Raw genomic sequence first — 14427 nt, 5'->3', positions numbered from 1 at the left:
TATAAAATTTTTGGTGGACTTCCCGTTATGTTGTGAGTGACTCCCCCCCCCCCCTTCCCCCCCCCCTTTGTGTTTCCTGTCAAGTTTACAGCCTATTTCTTCTTGTCAGGAATCCTTTAATAGCTAGAAGTTTGAGCTAATGTCCCTGTGAATCTTTACCAATACTCAGTTGGTTCGCTGAGAAGTGTTCCCTGTGGGTTATTTAACTCTTTGGAGAGATCACGCTGTATGCAATACCCGCTCCTTGTGGCATGCCGCTGGCTCCTCCCGTGCTGGTCAAGGGCTCCTTGCTGCTGCTGGAGCTTGTTCTAGAGCCTGTCGGGGACTTCAGCCCACACTCAAACTGAGGGCATGGGTCCAAAGGGTGCCATTTATGACCTGTATCAAAACCAAGGATAAGGCTTAACATGCACATTTACACTGTCAGATGGCACTTACAGCATTAAAGCACTGTACACTGAGCCATTTTTAAAGGTGACTCAAAGTATTTGTTTTATGGAAAGATGACTTATTTCTGACTGCATTGCTTCTCATGCTGTTTGCTATTAAAATTTTCATTAAAATAAAATTCAGTTTCCATCACAAGCTATTGATCTCAGCTTGGAAGAGAGTCAAATTTTATTACCTACTTGCAAAAGATGAGGGGGTTTTAAGCATAGGCTATTCTCTGTGTACATAGCACCTTGTGTATAACCTTTGTCTTAACTATGTGGACTGCATTCTTTCCCCTTTCATGTTCTGTGCTCTGGTTTATCCTGCTTGGTGCTGGCAGCAGCGTTTAGCAGCTGTTCTGGGACAGAACTTGAGGAAAAAACCCACAGGTGTATGTTTGGAGAGCCTCTAATTTCTCTTTGGTTGTGTGTACACTGGGGCAGTGTTTAAGCTGTCCTCCTGCCTAGCAGAGACCTTGTTGCGTGCCATTTCTCACGTGCAATGTAGTTCCTTTTGGAAAGAAGCTGGAGCATTTGGGCAGGGAGGAGATGAAATCAATATGCCCTAGTAGAGCCCCACTGAAGGGTCTGGGGCAGAGCCTCGGCATGGCTCACTGCAGCCTGGCACGTATATACTGTGTCTTTGCCGGCTGTTTGTCTGGGGCTCTGCCTGCCTGCGGTACCTGCTAATGCCCCGAGCTCAATTCAGCATAATCCAAATACATCTGCTCATACCTTGCAAATAGGGACTCACGGGTTCCTAGGATGAAATTGAGATGTTCTAGGTGTAAAAGCACTGTCTGTAGGTTTGAATGCCTGTCTAGCTTTGCGTTGGAGTGGCTTATGTTAAGCCGTATTTTCCTTTCTGTCCCTGAATAAGCTTCTTTTACTGACGGTGAGCAAAATTTATGTGGCAATTTGAGCAGCTGGTCTCCTGGGAGTGTTCCTTTCTCTGGAGAATTGCATATAATCTGGCTATCAGCTCTCAGTAGAGCTAATGACACACGTACCCGGCTGTCGGGCAGGCAGAGGGTAGCCCCTTACCAACAGCTGATGGCTGAGGCTAGAAATCCCTCCTGTATAGAGGGCACCGAGCCTGCTGGTTTCTTTATGTTATGTATGTTATCTTGCATAATGAAAGTGGCAAAATTGTTCTCTGTGGCACATCTAATTTCACCTTACTGCAGTTAGGACAGCTGTATCCACAGTGAGACTGGTGTAAGGTCCCACTGCAGGAGTGGTCCTGAACCCCATTCCCTATGTGCCTGTACCTTCATGCCCACTGTGGTAGTGCCCGGAGCTCAGGCTTGGCGTCAGCTGAGTTGCTGTAAACAGGTTGTGTTAGTAGAAAGGCTTGTCGCAGCTCTCTGCATGTTGTTATATGTGCAGTGAAAAAACTGTGCTCATTTGTGGGAAGAAGCTATGGGGCAGTCGGGTCAAGTTGTAACAGTATGTGGGCAACCACATTTGTATTCTAAGGATATTAAAATGGGACAACAGAAGTGAGTGCCACTTGGCTGTCCAGTCTGATTCTCCTTCGAAGTTAACTGCCTTTGCTGCTTTTGAAGCAGCTTCTGTACTGCTGTGGTTTCCAGCCTGGTGTATAGGTACACTCAGGTTTCTCTTTTTCTTTTCCCCCTCTTCCCGCCCTTGTTATCAGTACACATTTGTGTCTGGCTTCATGTGAGGAAACCAGCTCTGGGAGGTGGTGGAAGCGGACAGGCAAGCAGCGGCTGTTGCAGCTCCCTGAATTAGACTGCCTGTGGTTGAGTGTCAGCAATTCCAGGTGCTGGTGGAGCTCTGCAGAGTTCTGCATGTGTTGCATTGCTCGCACTGGGTTCTATAGGGTAAAAATTTTCACTGGTAGAAATTTGAAGGTGGAAAAGGTTAGTATGCCAAAAGACTGTGGTAAATAGACACCATTCTAAAGATTTTGTACCTCATCCTCTAAAGGTTTTGTACGTCATCCAAAATTTTCAAGAAACCAATTTTGAGTTGAACTTCCATTTGATTTTTATAATAATTTAATTTCTGAAGACAGACTGTCCTTTATTTATGCATATGAAGGAATATCTATTGCATGCAATGGGCAGTGGAGTTTGTTGGGTTCCTAGTAGAGATTTTGTATAGGAAACTGTTAAGTAAAAGCTGTTTGCTTGCCTCCATAGTATTGTGTTAGAGCTGGTGACAGATACTTCAAAGCTTTCTGGATCGAAGTAATCATTGTGGAGGCATGGGGGCTTTTGTTGTTTTTGCCATTTGTTTGTTTAAACAAATTCTCTGATCTGGAAGAACTAGTGTTTATCCTAGCTAATGAATGAGAACCTGCGGCATCCGTAACAAAATGTTGCCTGTCAGCACATGTGAGTACAGCAGTCGGGTACAGGGGTAATGAAAGGTCTGTTAGCGTGGCCGGTTGCTGATACTGATGGGAAGTACGGAGGAGATGGCACAGGGAGCTCCTTCAACTGAAGCAGCTGAAAGCAGAGACCTTGGGTCTGTGCCTGCTATTTGCAGAGGCCTATTGGGAGATGGAAACGGAGATGTAGCTCTCTGAACACGAAAAGCCGTTGTAATACTAGTGAGTATCTTATTTCCCAGCACTGGCCCAGTACAGCTTTTATTTAGTACATGAGCATATTCTGTTTGAGTTTTTTTAACAAAAAAGTTATCAGAAGAATTGATATTTCAAACTACTGAAAAATAGCATAAGGCTATCTATGTAGCTCAGAATTGTGGTGAACGTTCAGTTTATTTCTCCTGATTACTTTAGTAAGTTTGTGCAGGATTGTTGTACAAACAACTTAAAAAATCTACTACACAACTCTGGGGGAATTTGTGCTTTTTTTCTTCATATATGCAATGATACTTCTAGCGTGATTCACAATGAGATAAACTTTAGATTTAGATTGATGCAGTAAGGATTTTTTAACCCATAGCTAAAGATGTAAAGGTCAAATAGCTACGGTATTTCTTCAGTTTTAAAAACTTGGGGTTTGTTCGTTTGGTGGGTTTTTTTGTGGGGGTTTTTTTTTTTTAGATGTATTGATAAAATGCTTGTTAAAAAGGTGCAGTAGAACATGCAGTCCTAAGATCATTATTTCCTTGTTTTAAAAGCAAAAATAAATTACTTCCAAAGCTGTCTGGGAAACGGCATTTTTAAAGTAAACTGGTGTAGGCAATGACCACTGAGACTTTTAGTCAGTGGTTTGTATACCTTGTGCTGCTCTAATTCAGTCTTAATGAAAATGTAACGGTTTAACTCTGGTAGGTACGCACCTGCTCTTCAAAATAAAGTCTTGGAAAAGGTTTAAGGAGGCCAGGGGACACGAAGCAAGGATTAGTGTCGGCCGTGCTTTCAGTTACCCTGGTTCTGCAGTCTGCCCCTCTGCAGGCCTGGTTTGACCTTGGGTGGAGGGTGCCTTGCTGTGCAGCGGAGGGTGCAGGTGCTCAGCACTTGGCTAGGAGCCTGTTGGACTGCGCTTGCCATCTCACACCAGCTGCTGAGCTATGGCTCTCAATTAGTTTGTTCATAGTTAAAGAACTTTTGAAGAGTTTAGCTGAACAGGGATAAGTAGGGATTTGTGCTTCAGCCATCACCCTTTCTTACAAAATTTGGTGAAACACTGAAAGGATACACTTCCATTTGTTTTCTTGAAAGCCAGTATCTCTGCAGACATGTAAGCCGGCTTGTTGGAAGATGCTAATTTGTTCTTTTTAAACTCTCTTGCATTCTAGACCATATTGTGTTCCCGGAACAGGCACCTGTGAGGGTTTCATACTCTTACTTGAAGTGACTCCTTTGCTGATGCGTAAGGTGTGTGAAACTACTTCAAGACTGCCACCAGTTTGCAGTCTGAAAGACAAGTTATTATTCTAGCAACTCAAAGAAACCTTATGGTAGAAGTGTGTAGTACACAGAGTGCTTGGATGATGTGTATGTATTCACCATCACCATATGCTTCGTGTGGCTATAGATGGTATGTGAACTGATGTTGATTGTCTTAGTTCTTTATTTTGTAGGAGATGATGAGCGTGGTGATGGCAGTGCAAGTCTTCCAGCTGCTGTTTTAATTCTTGTGCAGTACTGAATTTCATATTGTGTTACGACTTCATGAGTATCCGTAGGCGTTTTCAGGTATGTAGAAGTGATATTACAAAAGGTTGTCTGAACAGATTTAAGGTGGTAGGGTTTAGCTGATGGGTAGGTTTTACTTTTTAATTTGGAGGAGTGAGAGATAAGCGTACAGGATAGGGTCTGATTCTGAGGCACTCTGCTCCTTTGATAGGACGTTTCTCAGATTGCTCAAATCGTGTCGTGCGAGACTTGTGCCAGACCGACGGGAGAGGGTACCTGCAGGCGACAGGCCTGCGTCCCAGCATGCGTGGCTGTCCCACGAGCTGGCTGTGCTGGGCTGCTGTTCGCTGGCGAGTCCCCCCACGGGCAGCATTCCTCGTCGGGTGCTTGCTTCCCTCTTGCAGTGGTAGCCCCCGTGCGATGCAGCTGGGCAGTGGACCGCAGACCTGACGGGGACCCTTGCACCCCTTGGGAGCTGGAGCCGCACCGCGGTGCAAAGTGAGGCTCTGCAGCGAGCATAAGGGGAGGTATAGGGCTGGCTGCAGCAGTGTGGCAGCCTGGCTATCTGTGATAGATAGCACCCTGGCATAGCACTTCTTAAGTAGCTGTGTACTGGTGGTGGTGCGGCTGCTTGCTGTTGCTGGCAACAAGGTCCCAGGCCTCTGACTCAAGGCTTACTCCCTATTTCTGTGGAGGTGCTGTAGCTTTTGATGCCAGGTTTTCACAGTAACTTCCCTTTCAGAAACTTCCCTTACTGGGGTTTTGTCTGTTGCCTTTCCCTTTTACTCCTCCCTGTCATGCTATAAAGGAAAGATGAAGTTGGTCTTTTCTGAGACTGAAGTATGAAGTAAATGGAAAATGTGATACTCTACATATGTACCAAGAAAGGTTGTTGTGGTGGGAATCTTCAAGAGCATACATGCTGCTCTTCAGAAAAACGTGTGGGAAGCTGCAAGTCTTGGCCTTCTGTACAATAATTGCTTGCATACAGTACGTACGTACAACATCTGTACATCAAATGTTTGCGTACAGTAATTGTGTGTGGAATTTCCCATGACACTGAGTGTGCTGCAAGCAAAGTGCATGGGGAATGAAGTTAAGATCTACGCCATCTTAAAAATGAAATTTTCTTGTTTGGTGTGTGCCTTAAGCATGTGTGGTGTATTTTTTAAGAAGAAAGAGCAATTATGCTAGCTGGAAGAACTAATACGAGAAGAAAGATGTGTACAGATGTATGATAACATATAGTATTTCTTGTTTAATTGTCTTTATAAGGCCAAAGAAATAACTCTTCAGTTGTAAGTAGTTTGCTGCAAATCTTGACAAGAAAGCTGTACGCTGCCCAAAGTAATGGTTTATACCAAACACACCAGACTGGGTTATAAGATGGGCAGCAGCTGCGGAGGGAGGGCTGCGAAGTCTCTAGATCAGCAGGCACATGGTGAGGTGCCGTGCCGTGCCAGAGCTGTGCTGGACCACAGCAGCGGGGACGACGCGCGGGGCCTCGCTGGAGGACCAAGGCAAGGGCTGAGCCCTGTAGCCAGGGTCCTGGTGAGGCTACCGGGGCCTCCCCCCCCTGCCCAGTCCTGGGATGGGGAGCGGCTGCAGCTCCCTGCTCCTGGCCCAGGGCCACTGCCGCCACGTTGTAAGTCCGCTGGTGTTCTGGTGTTGGCACGGGGCTGTACACGTTGCCTGCTTCTGCTTTAAGCCTTAACGGTGTTAAATCTCTTGTATGGAGACTGCTGGGTGAATCTGGGGCTTGGACAAAGGTGTCTTCATAACTGGAGGGCTTGGAGCGCTGACGGGAGTCCTTCAAACTTGATGTATGTTGTTTCTAATGCGATGCGAGCTACCGCGGTCCTGGGAAGATGGATTAGGTTGTGCCTGCTTAAGATTCAGGTCAGTTCCATGCAAATTTTTCATTCAGTATCCGAACACTGGGTCTTTTAGGAATTTGCCTGACCCACATAGGGCTAGTTTTAAACCCTCTGTAGCTAGATGATAAAAGTTCTATGCTTACTTCAAGCCACTTAATCTTGTCCACTGTCTCTGCTGCTGCTTCTCACTGAAGGACTTGCTTCCTGACTAGCAGTGCATTGCTTCTCCACTGTTCCCAAGTAAGACAAGCTTTGTTGGTATACAGTGAATACAGGGATCGTAATTCCTGGCCGGAAAGCAGGATGGAGTGCTGTTAGGCAAATGTGGTTGTAGAAGTAGTTTGATGGGACTGGAGGGTAGCTTGTCAAGCAGATCAGCTGTTCTGTTGTGGTAAGGATTTGGTGGCCATCTGGCTGATGCTGGCATGTTCTTGTTCTGCTTTTGCCACAGTATTGTAAGTACTTGTCACATATAAGAGTACGTAAGAGTTTAAATGAGGGGTGTGTGTACATATCTACTTAGATATCTAAATACTCTTTTGTTGTTCAGCTTTCACAGCAAATAGCAGAGCACTCTGGCTTGCCTCTGTCTAGTCTTTGTTTGGAAATTATTAATATTGTAATGAAAATCGCTAATTAATATATTGCTGCCCCAAGTTTCAACTTGTCACCACACTGTCATTAGTTTCTACAAATGGTCTATTCTGTGTAGCCTAGATTCTAACATGGTAAAACTGCCTATTAATTTTTATCTTCTTTTCTTACAGTAAAAAATGGCATTTCAGAAGGCAGTGAAAGGAACTGCTCTCATTGGAGGAGGTGCCATAGCAACAGTTTTTGGCCTCTCTCAATTTTCTCAGTATAGAAACAAACACGTAAGTATTAATTATGATTTCTGATAAAATATGAAACTTAAAATCTGTTTGAGCGTATGTTAGGCTTATACGAATAGTTTTGTTTGGAAAGGAATGCCAAGAGCCTCTCAGCTTGATTTGGTAGGTGCTAATCTGGAGGGTGGCATTAAATGATGTTTCACTATTGTAGGCCTTTAACCAGGAGGGAACTGCGATTCTTGTAAATCATTTTTCATGTTTAAAAAAATGACCTTTGTGTACTACTAGGGATTCTACTTAGTTGCAGGAGTGGAAAGTACCAATTGAAGTATAAGCTCTAAGTAGAGTTTGGACAGTATTTTCAGACTTAGAAGGTTGAAGTAAAAAGCAGTAGCACTACCTCTGAAAATCTCAGCTTCAAAACAGTCATGGTGCCAGCTCTCTTTCAGTACAAAAAGCTGAAAACTGTTTGAGGATAGGATCTGTGCCAAAGAAGTCAATGGTGAGGCTTCTGTTGTTTCTGGTGGGCATTGGCCTCTGTCCGGTGGGCACAACCTAGACAACTGGTAAGCTCGAGGTACAGTTCAGTGCTGTCTTCCAGATAACCAAGGCACAAAAGACAGAATAAATTCCCTGAGCAGTGAAGGATGATGTTGGAGACATACTGTTAAAATAAAGTAATGGCAGTAGAAAGAGGTGCAGTAGATTCCAGTGTCAGTTTGTGTATTGATTCTTGCTGTTGTAGAAAATAGATTTCATTGGCATATCTGCTCCTCACAGTAAAGTCGGAGTCGCCATGCTCTTTAACTTGTTTCTCTATGCAGAAGCCAAGGAGAAATCGGTAAAAGGAAGTTGTGGACTTGTTTCAGGTAGAGCTGGTGTGGGTCAGCAACTACTCTGTCTTAAAGCAAATAAATGCCTATTGTTTTAATGCAGTTGTGCTGTGCTTTAGAGTTTTATAAAATAACCATGTCTAGGCTTAGTAGATGTGTATAAGGGAACATGTCTTCTGATCTTGTGTTAAATGTGGGCTGTGAGGCTGGTACCTTGCATTCGGCCAAAAATATTTGCAGTCAGTGTTCCGTAAAATGGTTGAAGTAGGTGTAGTCAGAGCTCTGGCCTGATTTGCTTCAATCTGGATTTGGAAAAAGCTTAAGCCCAAGGAACTACCTCCTCCTTCCTTTGAGATAGTATCAATCTGAGCAGCTAGGTGAGCAGGTGCTCATTTCGCGTGGTGTTTTCTGCTTCTCACCTTAGAAATGTAATCAGTCAGCTCTTTATCTAGACAAGCTGTTACTCTGTGAACTGCTTTAGTTACCACACATTTACTATAAGTTGCCATTCAAATTGGGCAAACTGAAAATAGGAACAGAAGTGGATCTTAATGGTCTAGTCGAAGGTAAAACAGTGGGTGATGGGAGACAGTCTTCACTGAGCTCCATGAAGGTGTGTATTACGTCTGAATAAATGATAATCTGAGTCTTCTGGCTGTTTCTATGGGGAGGAGGAGTAGCAGCAGCTGAAGTACTGGTAAAGCAAATGAGATGAGTCATTTCTGGGGAACCTAGCTGGAAAGTAGATAAGCCAGGATCCTTATGGCTTCAGAAAAAATGTTGCTGAAAATAAAACCTAGCATTTAAAGTGAGCTTCCCATTGGGCTGCCTGTCTTGCACCTAGCTGATAATACTGTTTCTAACTCTCTCTGGAGTCTTTATCACAGGATTTTACAATCTGGCTTCATTACTGTCAGAAATGGCAGCTTCAAATTTTAGGACTGTTAAATAAGAGAAGGAGTTGGAAGGGAAAAGTGATCTGGATGGCTCACTTGTTGTATATGCAGTATTCCAGAATTCAGGGAATTCCCATTTTTCTGGGACTAGATGGCTGTTGGATGGTTGTTACAAATTTCCAGAGACAGATCAAAACCCAGAGTTTTACAGAAGGTGGTCATGGTGTCAAAATGAAATAACCGCTTGTCCCCCAATTTCTAAACCTATTGTGTGGGATCAGCCTACAAAGGATCTGAAAATTTCCAGCATATGTATAAGCAAATGGATCTGTCAAGTGAACAGCATGTTGTTTTCATGTTGTACTAACTTGCATATTTCCCATGTGATGTCCCTTAAAGCTGCTGCCTTAAACACCTAATATAGGGCAGCAGGTGGAATGTAACTGGAGGGATTGACACAAAGGAGGACAGTCCATTTGTCGTGTTGACATATCTAAGCTGTGGGCATGTCCCCCAGCCCAAGTGTCCTCTTTTTAATAATGCCTGCCAATCAAATATATGCTAGGGCAAAGATCTTGTCTTCCTTTGCCAGAGAAGGATATTGCCCCAAGATGTGCACTAATTGGCTACACATTGTAGGAAATCTGTTGTTATTTTGAGAGCAGAATCCAGCACATAGTAAGACAGAAATAAAATGCTCAGGTTTTTTACCCATGTTCATATTGCTTCACTCAGTGACTGGTTGTCTGTGCTGTGACTAGCACCTGGAATTAGGGGCATCCAGTTACAAAATAAAGACCCCGGCTGGCTAATAATCCTGAACACACCATCTAGTTGATCTGTCTTTGTTTTCCATGTTCACTCACCTGGTGTTCAATGTTTCTGTGAAACTTGTCTGTCCCAGATAATTCCAAGGGAGTAGCTGAAGGGTGGTAAAAGTTCTGGCCCTTGCGAACGGGTGGGAGGCCATCTGGATTTGTTAGTCGAGCATACTAGTGGATGTTTTGCCTACTAAAAGGGATGACTGTTGGCAATTTCTGATGTTGAAATTTAAATTGTCCTTGCTAGGTTTGAGAGTCAAAGCCTGACTGTGAGGAGAATGGCACAGTTAGCAAGGTTAACCTTGTCTGTATGTAAACAGCTGTGAAGTGTTTACACCTTGGAAATAAAACATTCCATTGATTCAGATCTGTCCTGGTTTTCAAGATTTTTGTCCCAACTTAGTTTTCTATACACACGCACACACACGCACGCACGTGTGCTGACATTTTGGAGCACATTTCTGCAACAGCAATTGAGGCAATATAACCTGAGAATATCTATGTATGGCATATGCAGGCATACAACCAGTTTAGCAAATTGCCCTTATTGTGTGTTGGGTTTTTTGGCAACACACAGTTCCTGCCGAGCAAAGGGAGGATGGGAACACATGTTGACATGACAGAACTGTTGTTGAATTTAACTCATAAGCTGACGGATGAATATTGCACTTCTGTGTCTTTTATAGTAACCTGATCGCCAGGATATTTACTGAATTAATAAGCTGGTTTAGCCTAATGCTTTGTGTAAGGCAATAAGTAGGAATGACACTAATTCAAGCAAAACCTCTTTCAGTAAACACACAGGAGTCATTCTTTCATATTGAATAACCATTACCCTTAAGGAAGCTGGTCAAGCTTTCTGTGCAGCCTTACTGACTTAGGCTGTTGCGGGCAAATGCATAAGTCTGACAAGAAGGCTCTTGGTTAGATTAAAAAGAAAAACCCTTTTCCAGAGAAAAAGAGACAGTTGGGGAACTCTTCACAGCAGGCAGTACAGACGTCTGAAGAAACTAGTCCCTCCTAAACTGTATTCTGGTAAAGCAACAGTGTGCATCAGTGCTACCACTGTAAAGGAAATTAATCTTAAACAATACAGGAACTCTCAAATCCATGTACCCTACATTGACTACCAGTCATGAAGTCCTGAAAAGAAGAATTGTATCTGAGATGAAGTTGGAACCCTCTGAGACATAAAATACACAGGCTACGTACATAATTGATTGATTTGGCCTCAAATATTCAGATACATGAATGGCAAAGGTGATACAGCCGGCCTTTGCTAGCTGTTTCATCAGTGCTTCTAACACTAACGGTGATAGAGAAATGGAAATACCAGTTTCTCTTGCTTCCTGTAGATGCTGACTGAATTGCTGCATTCTTGCTTTTTCTGCCATTATTTTAATGCTGAGCCAAGTGGGGTAGTACTAGATATGATGTGGGTATTCTTTGATGTGCCAAGTTTGAATTGGAGACCGCCAATGATTTCCCCCCACCCCACCCTCCCCATAATCATTAAGGGAAAAAGCACTGCTTTGTTTTGGAGTTGTAAGAGATTGCTGTCTTTTCCTAACTAAGCCCACTAGGCAATCCTTCTCTCTTGCTGGTGCGTAAGGACATTGTTGGTCAGTAGGAATTGCTCATCAAGGTGAATCCAACAGAGTGTGATAATAGGATAATGCATTGGGGCCTGCTTTTGGGGTTTTTTGATTACTTTTTTTTTTCCTCTTTTTAATGAATAAGGATGACGAATTTGACTCTGCAAACCTACCTAGAGATTTACATTAGCAAATTAACAAGAATGCTTGCTTATGGATTACTAGATCACTTTATAACTTCATGATTAAATTCAAACTGCCAAACTAAATTTCTTCTTGCTAAGAGTGTAATCAAAACCATTCAAGGAACTCTTGCCTGAGAAATTGTAGATATAAACAGCAATTGCTTATTTCAGTAAACATACTTGTTCACTGCCAAACTAATCACGTTATTGCAGATGGGATCCCTGTATGCAGCTTTTCTTCACTCTCGCATTTAATTGACAGCAAGATGAATCATATCTATATCAATTCCTAGTGCGCTAATCACTTTCCTTATATTTCAGTGCTAATCGCTATGCTCTTGCTATACCAGTGGCTATCTGCTTGGGACTCTGGTCTGTGTTTTACTATAAGCCATTTGTTGTACACAATGTGTTTAAAACCAAAACAAAAAATATAGTCAAAACCAAATTCTGCTAGTACTTCTTGAACTCTAAATTTTGGTTTTCACGTATCCTCTTATTTTCCTGAAGTTAAGTTGTGCACTTTGAAAATAGTCACTTGTTTTGCTGAAGAAGGCATGTCTGGAAACATAGTGCAAAACTAATTTTGAGATGGGGATTTTCACTTTTTTAAAGTTTAAGAAAGTTGAGCATAGGTAGTTGAATTTGCTCAACCCAAACACATGCAAGACTAAGCCATGGGTGGTTTTGGTCTTCACAATTTCCTTCTTGTCACTGTTGTCTCCAAATCACAGGGTGATATTTAGGGAAGCTAGGAAATTGGCATCAGCTCTCTGTACTCTCTGTAATGATACAGGACTAAAAAGCATGCTTAATGCAACAGCTTACCAAGGAAAAACCAGAGACCGTGTAGGAAGCCACAAGTAACACTTGCTATGCAACCCAGAAAGCTGCAGAGTTGTCACAGTTTTCAGGTATTCAAGGGGAAAAACCTTTCATGCACTGCTTTTTCATTCCCTTTTGGGAGGGCAAGTTGTGCAGAGCTGCTGCCGGAGGCAGTCAGAGGGGTCACAGCAAACCCCTGCAGAAGCACAGAGGCAGGAGGGTTGTCTTTACAGCCGTGGAGGAAGGAGTGAACACAGGAACAGTTGGATCCTCTCAGTGTTTCCCTCCTTGTGTTCATCACTCCCTGGAAAAAAGTGTTCTGGAACTGCGTCAGTGTACCATACTTTAGGAATATAAAAGTTTCTATCATGCTTTTGGGGATATAAAAGTTTTTAGCACTGCTAGAGACGAGTAAGCTGGGGAGAGAGCAGAGCAAGAGGCAAAAGTAGGTGGGAATATACAGAATTCATTGGTCAGAAGAATAACGTGGAAGCTGAGTTTCTCTGAAGTGCCAAAACTTTGTACCTTGTCTGGTGATCTTTGCCAGCTGCCACGTTAGTATGTAAATATGTGAGAGCGAGGGGAGACTGTAATTGGGAGGCTCATCAACATTCACCTCTGCTTCACTTTGACTCAACCTCTCCACTGTCTGTGTGTGTCTCGTACCTCCTTGAACTCCTGGGGCTGGCAGCGCATCTGTCTCTATTTGAGGGTTGCGGTGGGTTTAAACAAGCTTCTAATTAGGAGACCTTTCGTTACTGTGCATTTGTAGTCGGTGACTAAGCCTGGGCCACAGTTGGTTGAGTGCTTAATGCACCCAGTCACACGCCTGGAGGGGTAGCCCCTGCCCAAGTGCTTGCTGGGCTGGGGGCTGGGGCTGGCAGGGCCGGAGGTGACCCCAGTGGAAACCACCAGCACCGTGCTTAGGAAAAATCAGTAGTAATACTATAGCCTGAGTTCTAATTTGCCAAACTTCAGTTGTTTGAGATCTGAATTTTCACTTTATTTCTGGGAAGATATGGATCCTTAATATAAAGCAAAGCACTCTTTCTCTAGTCTAGCTTTCCTTATTGATTGAATTGTAACACGTGCAATGAAGGTGGTTGCTGCTATCCTAAGTAATTTGCATGAGCTACTTGCATTATAGTCAATATAATCCATGATTATAGGATGAACTTGATCATTAACTATCTTTTCAATGTGCTCTTCCTTTAGACGTGGCTACTAGTTATTAGATTTTATTTCCAATTGTATAGTAGTGATAGGAACATTGAGAAATAATGCATTTCAATCATAATACTGCTGAAGAATAAGCAAATAATTTTGAACAAAAATATTTAGGTTGTGTGCACCATATAATGAATTGTGCATGGCTGGACTGGCTGTTAATTTACAGTGGACACGTTGCAAGAATTGCTTTTACCTTTAACTCACAAGGTCTGCTTACAGAGCTCTATGACAACCAGTGAATTACTTGCCAAAGAGGAACTCCCACTGTTTGGGTAGCTACTCATGGAAACCTGGTCAGCTGTGCATGTGAACAGATGGTGGCAAGCGACTGAGTTACCTTTTGTCAGTCAAGCTATTTTAATATTGCAGGTGTATATTCCCTCCCCATTGCAAACGATGGGGAAGGTGGCTGGAGTTCCTAAAACCTGGAGGTGGCTTACATTAGCGGAGAGCTTTTCAGAAGTGCAGTGATCTAGGAGCATCTATCTGGGAAACTCAACATGTGGGCTGAACAACGATAAAACACCGAGGCAGGGTAAACGGTGCTTGTGATGGTGTGTTTGCAGCGTGGGACTGGACTTAGGAGCTATTTCTGTGGCAATTGTAATTCACTGCTAGTGCAATAAGCAATAAATTATAGAAATAACTGAACAACTTGCCTAGTTCAGTTTATTCAAGGAATGTTTGGAAATAAAAACTTAGAGAGCTTACTTGCACATTGTAAGCAGTGGATGGAAAGAGATTAGACAAATTCTTTTAGATGATAGTAAGAAAGTAGTATTTTGTGTTTGGTCACTTGAATTTGTGTTAGTTTACTCTGTCT

General features: G+C 43.0%; 1 protein-coding gene across 4 annotated transcripts in view; it reads left to right on the top strand.

Annotated features, from left to right (window-relative positions):
- Positions 1-14427, top strand: part of GPD2 (glycerol-3-phosphate dehydrogenase 2 (mitochondrial)) — a 63157-nt gene that overhangs the window by 6970 nt on the left and 41760 nt on the right. For 2 of the 4 annotated variants that reach the window (XM_010563051.1, XM_010563052.1), the window contains one exon: positions 7154-7261. In XM_010563051.1, the coding sequence (XP_010561353.1) occupies positions 7160-7261 (102 nt within the window). In that variant the 5' untranslated portion in view covers positions 7154-7159. Of the gene's footprint in view, positions 1-4454; positions 4570-7153; positions 7262-12627; positions 12734-14427 lie in introns of those variants that run through there. The other 2 variants (XM_010563054.1, XM_010563055.1) reach the window with 2 other exon arrangements.

The sequence above is a fragment of the Haliaeetus leucocephalus genome, unplaced genomic scaffold (assembly GCF_000737465.1).
Source record: "Haliaeetus leucocephalus isolate CR32 unplaced genomic scaffold, Haliaeetus_leucocephalus-4.0 Scaffold163, whole genome shotgun sequence".
Classification (NCBI taxonomy): domain Eukaryota; kingdom Metazoa; phylum Chordata; class Aves; order Accipitriformes; family Accipitridae; genus Haliaeetus; species Haliaeetus leucocephalus.
This window is presented reverse-complemented; position numbering and strand designations above follow the sequence as displayed.